The sequence below is a fragment of the Spea bombifrons genome, chromosome 2 (genome assembly GCF_027358695.1).
Source record: "Spea bombifrons isolate aSpeBom1 chromosome 2, aSpeBom1.2.pri, whole genome shotgun sequence".
NCBI lineage: Eukaryota > Metazoa > Chordata > Amphibia > Anura > Pelobatidae > Spea > Spea bombifrons.
The window spans coordinates 65,986,010-65,999,542 of NC_071088.1; the positions used below are offsets into that span (position 1 = coordinate 65,986,010).

A 13,533-nucleotide genomic window follows, 5' to 3' on the forward strand; every position below is an offset into this window, starting at 1 on the left:
TAACAAAGTACACAAAGGAAGTTTATTTTTAAACTAGAAGCTCCGCGCCTTAGAGAGAGTCTTGAGAGGGTGATAGACAAGTGTAACAGCCTCCTCGGTGAAGTACTGAAGGCTAACACAATGCGGGAGTTTAAACATGCAGATGGCACCAAGAGCCGATTAGGAAAAACTGGCAGGCTGGGCTGAATGACTGATTCTATCATTAAATTCAATGTTTCTAGAGCACCAGATGAGATTGGTCATTTTCTACAGAAAGGGTTCATTTCTTTTAAGGTATATGTATCGGTGCATTGTTATTTATTTTACGCTGAAATAAGTTTCAGTTTTACGAGAGGCATGTCCTGAAATGTTTTTCATCCATTTTAAGTATATATTTTGAAACCAGATCTAAATAGTAACATCAAAAGTGGAATTTGGGGACTAATCTCCACATTAATAGCAGATTATAAGGTCTGTTACATAAAATGAAACATGAACCATTTCAGCTGAATAAACCTCTAAGTACTCTGAATAAGGCCATTATATAACAGAAAACCATGTATCACATATGACTGTTTTATACGTAGGTATTGCCGTCACGTGAGAACACAGGTAAATGTTTAGGCGTAAGGGCACCCTGCTTATATAAATAAACTGGGATATGGAAGGTTTTTTTTTTACATAGTATCCGTGACTAAACATAAAGTCAGCATTTTTAGCAAGTGCCCATCGCTGGAGGTAAAAACTGAACAGGTGGGCTACCCAGGACTCAAGTTCTGTTAATGTAGGCTTGTAATTGTAAAACAGTAACTATTTGGTTAATCATGATTATGTAAAGCTTTACGAGTTAGTATGTGAGATATAAGGTATAGTTAGTCAATTGGCAGTTCCTGGTATCCAGTAAAGTAAGTATATAATAAAGTGGTTCTTCAAATGATCTAAGCAGTTAATTACTTATTGTCCACATTACACATGCTAAGTCTAACTTTATATATAGATTTGTACACACTAACGTGTAAAAGAGCTTCCACCAGTGGTTTGCTTAGTGGCAGATATAAAAAGTGATTCTTGAGTAAATTTTGAAAAGCGGTCAATAAAGTTGGGCAATTTGATTTTGCTGCTTCAAGACCTGAGTGACTTGCCATAACTGACGGAACCATGAATCTTGCTCTCTACCAGAAAAAGCTGAAGCCATCAGTTTGTGATCAAAACCGCAAGCGCAATTGGGTTATGCAGCAGGACAATGAGCTGAAGCACACAAGGACGTCCACCTCTGAATGGCTCAAAAGAAACAAAATAAAGGTTTCAGAGTGGCCTAGTTAAAATCGTGACTTGAATCCAATTGAGATGCTGTGGCATGACCTTAAAAAGCCAGTTAATGCTTGAAAACTTTCTAACGTGACTGAATGAAAATAATTCTGCCAAGAAGAGCGGGGCAAAATTCCTCCACAGTGATATAAAAGCACTCAAGCATTCAATTGCAGTTGTTGCCTCCATAGGTGGCACAACCTGTTTTTAGGTTTGGTTGGTTGGCATATTTTTTTCCCATTTGATTAATGCTTTACCTTCAATAAATAAAATTACCATTTAAAACTGCTTTTTGTGTTTACTCATGTTGTCCTATATTAAAATTAGTTGTATGAGCGGAAACTTTTAACATGCCTGCATAAACAAGCAAGCGTTCCACTGATCATTCATGTTCAAAGATCCTCATTCCTCGACAAAAACATAAAATAAAAACTCATACAGTTACTATCCATAACTGCTGTCTATAACATTTCCTTAAACTGAATATTTTTTCCTTCAGCATAAACTACAGTGCTGTATACAGTAATGTTGGCTAGCATTACCAAAATGATTTTAGCTTATTTTGTTTTAATTATCATTCATTATTTGAAGACTCAGATGCTACCATTTTGTCATTTATTATTTTTGGGTGACATTCCCTGCTCAAATACGACACTGAGCTGATTCTTTATAGCTATGCTAACAGTTCCTCTATAGACCTTCATAAGTAAGAATGTCCAGATGGGTTAAATAGGAGCCAGTCATACCACTGTAATGTAGATAAGGCTAAGATAACAGAGCTGGAACACATTCAAATACCTAATATGCAGCTGTCTAAAACATTATATAATGCAAAAATTAAGACAAAAAAGAAGAAAATGGCATAATATTTTTAAAAATGTACTTTTATTCTGATACTATTAATAAAAATGGGTTCTCATTTAACATATAACGTATACAAGTAACATTGAATCGATTAACGCCTAGTGTTGGTTAATATAACAGATAAGTATTCAGCAAAGTAGAACTCTCTTTGTAAATCTAAGTGTCATTGAACAAAGATACAAAATAGCTAAATAATGTAAAAACATTCTATGATGTGCCTCAAATACAAACCACATTGTTGCAAAATTTCAATGAAACTCCAGGAAAGAAATCTTATAGAAAATGTATAAAAGGATATAAATGCTTTCTGTTTATTTGTTTCTCACATACCTGATTATGAAATGGATAAAAGTTAGGGTTGCAGTTTTATGAGGTATGCACATTTTTTTTTGTACATTCTCAGTATCACTTTGGTTCTCGACAGAATTATGCAATACAAAAAGTGTTAAAAGCACAGGCCCAAAAATAATGCATTCTTTTGAATTCACATTCTACATTTCCAACTCAAGTAATTCACTTTTTATTTAGAAAATGTATTTTGAACATTTTATATACACTTTTTTTTATTTTTTTTATACATAAATTTGTTTTTAAGAGAAGCGAACAGAAATACTAAGCTGCTGCCTGCATTATAGCAGGTGCTTTATAACCCCCACAGATGATATTTAATTCAGCGTGATTAATTACAGGAGCAGAGTGGATTTTAGCCATCATAAATGGGTTCTTTCACTGCCAGCAATACAACATAAACATTGAGCATATGGTTAAAGTTCACATAAGCCAAGGGAAAATCCATATGTTGACCCTATTATTTTATACATGCATATAGGTTTTATATGTACTTATGACTTTATAGTTTATTAATATTTATTTAAGGTTTGCCTTTAATCTGGTTTTCATATCTTTGATTGCACAGTGCTACAATTAATCTAGACCGGGTGAAGACAAACTTTTGTTTCTGGACTTGGAAAGTCTGTGTTTTCTTTTTTCTTTAGCTTGATCGACTTGTTCTAAACCACCGAGAACTGTATTACTCTGTTGTACACGGTTAGAAAAAGTCTTACTCTGGGTCTGGATATTTTCTGGAATGTTGGCAGGAGGTAACTTTGCATTAGTTGATAATATGGGTACGTCTGTCTCGGTTAAAGCCACAGGCAAAGTCATTCTTTCACTTTTATCTCTTGCCTCGTGCTCATCATCAGATTGAACAACCAAGAGATCTTTTAGTCCATTTGAATCAGGGGTGAGGGGTTGATCTTCGTTATCATAGAGTTCGGGAGTAAAATAGATAGTATCCTCTGTTTCATTGGCTACTGCAGATGTCTCTGTAACAGAGGCTTCCATGTTCTCCGGTGCCAAAAGAACACTGCTATTTGTGGTAGCATGGAAAAGAGGCATAGCGTTACACATGGTTTGTACAGAAATGTCATTATTGTCTTCCTCCAGTACTCTAGATGAATTCTTCAGCCTATACGCCTCTTGAGTATTTGCATCCAGATTTGTAGTAACACTGTCTGTGTCTTCAAAAGCAGATTTTTTTGAAGAATGTGGCAAAGGAGTGGATGTTAGAGGTTTATGCTTGAAATATTTATAGAAATCGGCTCTTTGTTTACTGGTATTTTGCTTTCTAAATTTAACAGAGGCTTTTCTTTCATTCGGTGTCATTTTGTTCTTTTTAGATTGCATACATAGTGATTCAGCTTCCCTGTAATCTTCAGATTCATCTGTTAAAAAAAAAAAAAGAGATGCATGTTTGTTAACCATGGCTACAATTTAAGAGACAGTACCAACAGAAAAAGCAACTAATTCTACTATATATCCTAATACTATATATATAGTAAAATGTGTTTAATCAATGTAGTTAAATAATATAGAACCATAGAATTTGATGGCATATAAGAACCACTAGGCCCATCCAATCCCATTTTTTCCATTTAACCACTTCCCACAATCTTAGCCTACTTAACATGAGCAGATTTTCCAAGCAAACATCTTAACCAAAATGGATCAGTTAAAATCTCTTCCCTTTCTCGTTCTACTTGTTTATGATTATTAAAGTCACTAGTGAGAAGAATTAGATGAGTAACGTTACAACTTACTTCAACTAGTTGTAAACCTTTCAGGCAAAGGGCATAAGGATATTGCATTTCTGTACGCAGAGAGAATCTAAAACATCACTTTGCCCTCTTTTGGAAATTAACCATAGACATTGTCTCTGTAGTTAGTGATAAAAGGCCTATCCCTTATTGCACTCTCTAAGAATGAAAAGTCACTGAACTGACTGAAAGATCTATTTATATTGATCTGTAAATGACCCACACAGGTCCTATGTAAAATTGATCTAGAAAGAAAGCAATTTAATAAATGTCGCATGTACCACAGGTGGTTTGTTTTTTTGCTTTGAACATAAATTGTACCTACATTTCTTTTCGGGTCTAATTTTTTCAGCAGACGTTGACTGGATTGGACTGCAGGGGATCGTGATCACCGGTTCCTGCTCTGAAGTGTGCTGTGTAAAAACAGGCTGTGTGCATTCCCTGAAGCTCTGGGTAGGGTGAATTGTTAGGTCCACCAAAGAGGAATTTGGGGACGTGTTCTGTGTGGCCGAGACCACCTGAAAAGATTCATTCTCGGAGGCCATAGTGGAAACATTTTGCCTTTCCTGCTGATTCTTAGAAAACGCTATCAAGGATTCCACAGCGTTATTAAATGTTGAGTGGTGTTGTACTAGTTGACGCACCCATTTTGACAAACCTGAAACACAGAAATTAGTACAAAATATAAGAGATAGAAATTAACTATGGGTTACAAAGAGAACTTCCAATAACACAACAGACTTTGAACTGATTCAGCACAATCACAATATCTTTTTACAAGGCTGTTTTACAAGGGTGATGCCCCCAGCACATAATAATAAATTCCTTCCAAAGATGGTTTATGCTGCATTATCTCATTATACCACTTTAAGTAAACCACTGTCTTTATTTGTAATCTTTATTATAATCAAGTAGAAACTCATTTAGAAACTTGTAGGGTTTCTAAATGAGTTTATTCTGCTACAAAACAACTACAGGCTCATTTGACTACAATGTTGTAAACAATAGAAAGATTGCTTCTAATGAAAAACTAGACACGTATGTAAAAACATCTTCTGAGAAAGCACAGCCATGGACATAATAAAAAATCATACACTTTCTACACCTGGTAGGCTTTTCCTTTAGTATGGCATGTTAACAGTACACAAACACCTGAAATACTGCATACATTAAGGAAACCTTTTTTTTCTGGTTTATGTATATATTCACAGAAGAGATTTCAGTTGCCTTTCCATTTCGCTGTATGATCTTGATGCACGACTGGGAAAAACGTAAAAAGTTAATTCTAAAAATAAGTAGAATTAACCCACGCTAGCCTTGGCACTCACTTACGTTATAAAGGATGGCTTTCCCTGTGCATGTAGTGGCTTCATGGTTATAAACAGGCCCTGAATTCTCAGCATCCTTGCCAGAAATAATGTATTTATTTCATTAAGATCCCTGTGCCAAACGCAAACCATTTGTGTTGATTTTGATGAATGTTTTGGATCATTGTCCTACTGGAAGATCCAACCACGGCCCATTTTAAGCTTTATGGCAGAGGCAGACAGGTGTTTAATTTAATATCTGTTGACATTTGATATGATAACAAATTGTCCAGGTCCTCTGGCAGAAAAACCACCATATTTAACCATGGACATGAGGTACTTTTCTATATGGTCCTCTGTGTGTGCTAAGCCCGACTCTGGCATTTATTGCCAAAAAGTTCGGTTTTGGTAATATCTGCCCGTAGAACCCAATCCCATTTGAAGTTCCAGTAATGTCTGGCAAACTGAAGACAGTTGAGTTTGTATTTGGATGAGAGTAGAGGGTTTTGTTTTCTTGAAACCCTTCCAAACAACTTGTTGTGATGTAGGTGACATCGGATTGTCCTCTTCACAGTGCATTGAGACAATAGACACACGTCCTCTTCCAGGTTGATTCATTACATGTCCAGTTGACTGGAACTTCTTAATTATTGTCCTGATAGTGGAAATTGCCAATGTGTTTGCTATGTTCTTAATACCACTTCCCATTCTGCAAAGAACAATAATCTTTTGCCGCACATCACAGCTTTATTCCTTGGTCATACCCATTGTGATGAATGAAGGGAAATTGGCCTGTATGTTACCTAATATTTATACCTAATGGTTGAACAAGTTCCTGTTCCTAGTCACCCAGGTGTACTAAAAATGTAAAATAGCAATGGGAATATACTTTAAATATATTTTTCTCATATAAATTCATAGGGGTGCCAATAATTGTGCCACATATATTTTTTTTATAATCCTGTGTTGTGTTTGCAATCGTTTGATATCTATGAGAGCAGAGTATTAATGTGCATCAACCGGTTAACAATAAGGACAATTTTTCACAGAATTCTTTGCTCATATTTACCAAGGGTGCTAATATAAGCGGAGGGCACTGTACGTATCACAAATAATTTTATACATCTATAGATTTACTAATTTGCTGGGAAGCTATATATAGAATACACAGACAAAAATGTTTCTATCCGTTCAGTTAACAGTAAGATTAGCATGCATGTTTTAACAAAAGCTGCCACTGTCACATTATCTTGCACGTAATCTCAGACATACAATGGAGTCTGAGCTCCCCCTGTTGACCTTGTAGTATAAAACGTTTATATGTTTAGTTTTCCACATTCTTTATGAATATTTCCATCCCATTACTTTTCTACTAACAATGCACACTAAACACTGTTATTTGAGGATTTACAAATCCGCTCATTAGTGTCGCCTTTCTAAATTTGACTCCTAATGTGTTTAGCCAAAAATGTTAAAACAAAATGAGTTACTGCTTCTGACAGCTGTGTTATAAAGTCTTTCAGTGGTCAAAAATGATTGTCTTGTGGATGATGTTACACAGCAGAAGCAGATACACAGACACGTTGTTACCACAGTTGCAACCATGCCTTGAAAATAACTGGTTTTCTTGATGCAACATAATGGTCTCATTTGTACATAGCACTGGAAAATACGACCGCTTTCAATGCCAAGTGGTCACAAAATGTAACAATTAAAATAACTGTCATAAGGCTTCCATCTTAATCCTCCTTATATAGTATGAGCTGCAGCTCATTATTCCAGACTCAGTCTCATTGTAGGCAATACCACAAATATTGAATTCATTTGCAGACTTACCAGTGATGTATTTAGGATTGCTTCTGAAACGCTCATCAACTAAAATTAGGGCACCCCAGTCATTTTTATGACGGATACATCTGTCAAGGAAAAAAATGGAAAGCAACGGTTTACCAAATTATATATATATATATATATATATATATATATATATATATATATTAGATTGACACGGCCTGTCTATATGAAAATTCAAAACCCACATTCATCAGCTGTGCACATGCTATAGAATAGTATCTAAGTGAACATTAAAGTAACAACCTACACACATACCAATTTATATTCTGTTTAATTACTAGCCTTTATTTATAATCAATTAGTTAACACAAGGATGTGGTTGCAAACATGCAGTGTGTAAGCTGGGAACTATACTGTTCTGAGATTAGTTCAAATGTAACAATCCCAAAGTTTTTGGATGCCATAACATCTGGCCCTTGGAGATTTATGGAAGGTCCTTAAACTATTCAACACAAACTGGTCCGCTTGCTGCTACTACTCTGTTTCATATATGTTTGTGAAATTGATGACAAAAGACGTGATTCTTAAAGTAGTTACTGATGCTCAGCTCTCTGGTCACTCTCAATGTGGAAAAAGGCGCTATTTAAAAGAAGCGTCCCTAGCTAATTTTAAGATAGGAAGGTTTTCTTGAAAGTCAAATCTATGAATCTGCATTAAATGTAGATTTTTAATCGTTACTTTAAATCCAGTGGCTCTATAAAAACAATATAGAAGAAACGATGACATAATATGATATACATTAGCACCTTCAATAAGAAAGAGGGTCCTCTGAATAAAAATATTTGCTTTCTGTTTTAGCTAAATGAAATATGAAGAAATACCGAACAGGTTATTTTATATATATATATACACACATATACACACACACATTTAAGTAATCATTCTCATAAAAAGTTGACAGTTTCTGCACGGCTGAGTATTTTAGAATTAATATTAGAGTGCCAAATTCAAGCATTTTCTGCTTCTACTGCCATCAATCTCTACAGACATTTTATTCCTAAAATGTGACCACTTTCTGTCACTGTCAGCATATATTATATTTTGGTGAAGGACAGCTTCAAATAAAAGGTCACTTGTCTTTATTGACTTTCTTTCTCCTGTTCATGGCCTTTATGTGAAATAAAAAAAAAAAAAAGATTTTTTAAATTTTATTTTATGTGTTTTAAAAGGCTGGTAACTCAGACTTGGAATCTTTCTTGAACAATGAAAAATATGAAACATCTAGTTCACTTCTTGTTATATTCAGCAGTAGGGCATTTTTAGCAAAGCTCACATCCAGCTTTTATTTTTAATATTACTGCAAAGAAAAATTTGCAATTTTAACTATTTACTTAACATTATTAGCAAATCAATTTGGCCTCGGCACATTTCACTAAGTTATAAAATGGAATGAACAATGCTGAACTAATTACTTAATTTACTCAGCGCTATACAATGCAAAATCACCAAAACAATATGAAATAATTTGTTGCAAACTGTAGAATAAACCCCACTATTAAGGTACTTTTGCTGCACCGAGGGTTTCTAAACGGGCACATTTTTATATAGATTACTCTAAACCTTCCAATATTTGTTTCTCTGAAGTAAGGCATTGAAGTATTGAATTGTAGTTACTAATGAGTTAAATATTCCATACACTTGGAGAAGATGATTTCAGATGTCTGTATAATAAAAGCTTACAGTAGAGAGTAGAAGAAAATATCAGTGTCAGATGCAAAAAAAAAAAAAAAGTACTGCACCGACCTCACCCAGAATAATGGATAATAGTTCAATAATAAATTAGCTTTTTATCTCACTTAAAAAAATGGTTGGGCTAATCCACAAATCTGTCACATTTTTATTAACACAATTTATGTAATTTTTTCAAATGGCAACTGATATAAATATGAAATATTTTTTGTTTAACCAAGAATGATCTCGTGTTCTAAAAACAAAGGAACACAAAACACAATTACTATAACCCACAGCAGGTTACAATGCTAGAGTAACATTTTTAATGGAAATTAACACTCATGAAATAACACTTATTAGCTTCTGTTGTAAATTTAGGGCAGTGGTGCTCAACTTCTGCGCTTCATTTAACATAGACGTCAGATTGATTTTACCAATTTAGAATTCCTTGATTTGGGGGTTCATTTTCTTTTTAAGTACTATGCTTGGATGTCCAAAAAAGCACAACCAAAGGTTAAGTCTATGGGCATTGAATCTGTGAGTGCTTTTAATGGCCAGTAAGGAGAAGTTTATTCTAGCCTACCAAAGGTTTTGTTTAAATCCAGAAAGGATTATACAAAATGCTGGCAAGCAGATTGGCTTTAAATATGTGGCTAGTAAACTGCTTGACGTGGAGCTTTTCTATGGTAATGTAAACCCAAACGGTGTTTTATGCAGATCTTTTATCCAAAATCATAACAACACATTTTTGTGGCCCTGGCTCCCTCAAAGGAAAACTTACCTCCCCAAGGCTTGGTTCAGAGCTCTGTATGCCTGGATTTCATACCACTGACTGCCAGGGAGAAGCCCTCTAGCTTTTGTATGCTGATCATTATACTTTCTCTTTAGCTCGACCTAAAACAAAAATGAACAAAATATATTGCTGTTTAGCAAAGAAAAAGTCACAGAATGAAGTTGACAAAGTAAAACTGCGAAAATCTCTCTATTTTTCTATGAGAGTCTACGTAAAATATGTATAAGTAAAAAAAGGCATTTTTTCCCGTATAAAGGTGTTGGTAAAAGCAGCAGCAGCAGCAGCAATCAAGAGTTCTGCATTTCTTTAAGGACACCTCATACAACGGGTTAAACGACCAACAAAAACTTCAGTAAAAATCCCGTGAGGGTTACTTGTTTACATTGGCATGCTTCCTAGCTGCAAAAAAATTGTAAAATTAATAAAATGCTATGTCTGTTACTCACATTATTTGGAATAGCTAAGCAGATTTAACATCACGGTAATGTACTTTATATTAGCACCCAAAAGATCTGAAGGAGAGATTTTTCACTATGCCGTATTGCACGTTGGCACTTCGCTCACTCTCTTAACCTATGGCATTCTTATATGGGTTTGCGAGGACTAGGTTGCATTTCGCTACAATTTCTCTTCTTTTTTTTTCTTATTGCAGACAGTCATCAAAATGTAAACGTTTTCAATATGTATAATATACTGCAACATCATTGGGGTAAATAAATTAGCTACTTTCTTGTTATCCAAACATTCTGGTGTTTTCATAAGCGGTAACAAGTTTGGGAGATGTTAGCAGTAAATCAATGTCCGATAATAATTTATGATGCATATGAATAATATAATTTAGTTTTGCTATGACTGTTTATTTTTAAAGCCAATTATATGGGTTTTCTGAACTATGTCACAAAAATGGTCTTCAGTGTTACCGTTTAAAGTATTTTTTGTTTTGTGGGTTTTTCATACTACTTTAGTGTATACATAAATATATGTTCTAGTGGTACACTATGAACTATGTATGTGACATACAACATCGTCACCTGGACAAATCGAATTCCCCCTGTTACAAGGCAAAATCTACATATTTCTACCGGTCACGTTATATGTGGAATAGTACAGAGGTGAAGACCTATAAGATGTAAAACTTTTCACTCAAAAACTTAGACAATGCTAAAGGAAGAGTTTTATTGTCATTTAGGGTTAAATCTGCGCTGGAAAAAGCATGTATTTTTGGGGCTGCTCTTTTGTGCAGTGTTAACCTTTTAGACTGACAGCTGAAGGGACACGCTTCAGGAGTAAAACAGCAGAATTCTAACTATTTCTGACAGGTAACTTTTAACATGGGTTGGGGTACATCTTTTTTTTTTTTTTTTCTCTGTACCTGTGCCCTTTAAAATAATCCGTCAAATTTACAAATTCCATCTTTGAAGCCAGACAATAAACTGAATTTGATTCTGTAGATAATTTCCCTAAGTATGTGACATAAAAGGATTTTTTCCTTTTGAAGAAAGTACGGAGAACTTCTTCCTGTGACCTCGCATAAAACTATTATAGCAGTTCATTGTAAAAACATTAAATTATTTTTACAATACTGAGTGTGTATATATATATATATATATATGTGTATATATATATATATATATATATATATATATATATATATATATATACACACATACATACTCACATTTATATATTTACACATTTACACACATATACATAGATCAGATTGCTCTAGAATATCCATAAACGGGTAGCATGTATTTGCCAACTATAAACTTGCAGGTTATGTTTTCCAAAAGCGTTTATGAAATTAAAACTTGTGTGTATATATATATATATACACATATATATATATATATATATATATATTATAAAAAATATGCCTAATACTATAGTTAAGAAAATGTACTTAAAATAAATGCATTTCATTGAAATCAAACACCCGAGCCATATAAGAGGTTCACGCTTCCATCCATAGCATAACCCTAGATATAGTAAAGCAAAAAAACTCAGAAACACAGTAAATGAGACATTTTGTCAATGACATCTAAAGATTACAGTCTAAATGATATAAAATGCTATTAGAAATTTTTTTTGTGCGTCACCAAAACGGTAAATCTAGGAAGAAAGGAAGAAAGAAAAAAAGAAAACTGCTCCGAGCATACCTGGGATTATCAACAGTGAAATGTAGCTGGGTAAAGTACGATATATTACAGCAAAATACACCGACTGCATTAACAATATAGCAAGAAAAAAAAATAAACACATAATAAAAGTCAAAATATCTCGCCCCCGTACACCTATGGCTTCCTTTTTGGGGCTATTGTTCGTAATTTACAAAAAAATATATATTTGTTATGAGGAAAATGTTGAGCCCTGTATAACCAATAAAATGAAAAGCTAACAATATTCCCTATGATACCAAATAAGCACCAGGAAAGTCTAGATTTATTTATCTGTATCTAACAAAAGGCTTCAAAAAACCAGAAAAGTTACAAATATTACCCTGGGCCTTTAATCAGAAGCAAGGGTTAGGAAGGTAGATAATTATTGCTGATTGACAAGGCACCGAAAGGTTACTGAAATTAAACTTTTACACTTAAGTAAGCAAAGAGGTTGTTTTATCGCACAGATCATGTTTCGGCATGATAAGGCTATATGGATTGCTGTGGGTTAAACATTCATCACAAGCCTGGCAAAAAAAGAAAGGCTCCCGTCAGTTTAATGCAATCAGAATCTATTTCATTGTATAACTTCACATTAGCAGACATCAAATAAACGCCCAATCCAAAATGACAGGTTGCATATGTGAAAAAGCCACTTGCCCCTGCTAGCATATATTCCCAATGTGCAGGAAACCACAGGCTAGAAGGGATTAGTTAAAATGTCAGAAGACGGCCTTTCACCTGCTCATCCTTAAAATTATACTCTTTCAGGCATGCTTTACAGACACAGAGCTTCAGCGAGCAGCGGCACTAGGCCTGTGGCAAGCTCTGCCATCTTGTAGCTGTCACAGAGATTAAGCATTGATCTGTTTGTGAACGTACTGTATTCATATTAGTGTATGTCCAACAGAGTTATACCTGCCACAATTTTCTTTTATGCATAATTAGGTAAATACATTGCAGGCCTGTGTGTCTATCTATACACCGGCATATGAACCTATAATGTTAACTAAAAAAAATATGCAGAGCACGCAAGCAATGCATCTAGGTGCATTATGTAAGTGATGCGGCTTTCAGTGCCTATATATATATACATATATATATATATATATATATATCTATACATACACACACATCAGTTAAAGCATTTATTTAGGCTAATTTTAAATACTTAAAAAATTCCCATGAGAGTCGGCAGGCTCATGGAATGTGACGATAAATCTTTTTATAGGTTTTAGGATATATGCAAATACTTAGGATCCTTCATGACTTGAATTCTGTTGCTCTTATCAAGTATATCACCTTCGCTTTTACACTTTTTCGCGTTTCACTTCTCAGCCCTACACGATTGCAATCCATATCTGTGATACAAATTGGCTTTAATGTTGGAGCGTTTATCGAGAGGGAGAACTAAATACGTCATCGCTAGCGGGAGGTGTCCTAGGCGTCCGTAAGACTGAGCGATTACTTTATGAGCTCCTAGGATGATCTGACCCAATCAG

At 34.5% G+C, this 13,533-nt stretch overlaps 1 protein-coding gene across 1 annotated transcript in view; it reads right to left on the reverse strand.

The window, feature by feature from the left end:
- Positions 1-2,155: 2,155 nt before the first annotated feature.
- The window catches only part of BRIP1 (BRCA1 interacting helicase 1), a 101,283-nt gene continuing 89,905 nt past the window's right edge, over positions 2,156-13,533 (reverse strand). The window contains exons 17-20 of the mRNA XM_053454584.1: positions 9,861-9,973; positions 7,391-7,470; positions 4,573-4,905; positions 2,156-3,875 (exon numbers count right to left, since the gene is read on the reverse strand). Of these exons, the coding sequence (XP_053310559.1) occupies positions 3,076-3,875; positions 4,573-4,905; positions 7,391-7,470; positions 9,861-9,973 (1,326 nt within the window). The 3' untranslated portion in view covers positions 2,156-3,075. The remainder of the gene's footprint in view (positions 3,876-4,572; positions 4,906-7,390; positions 7,471-9,860; positions 9,974-13,533) is intronic.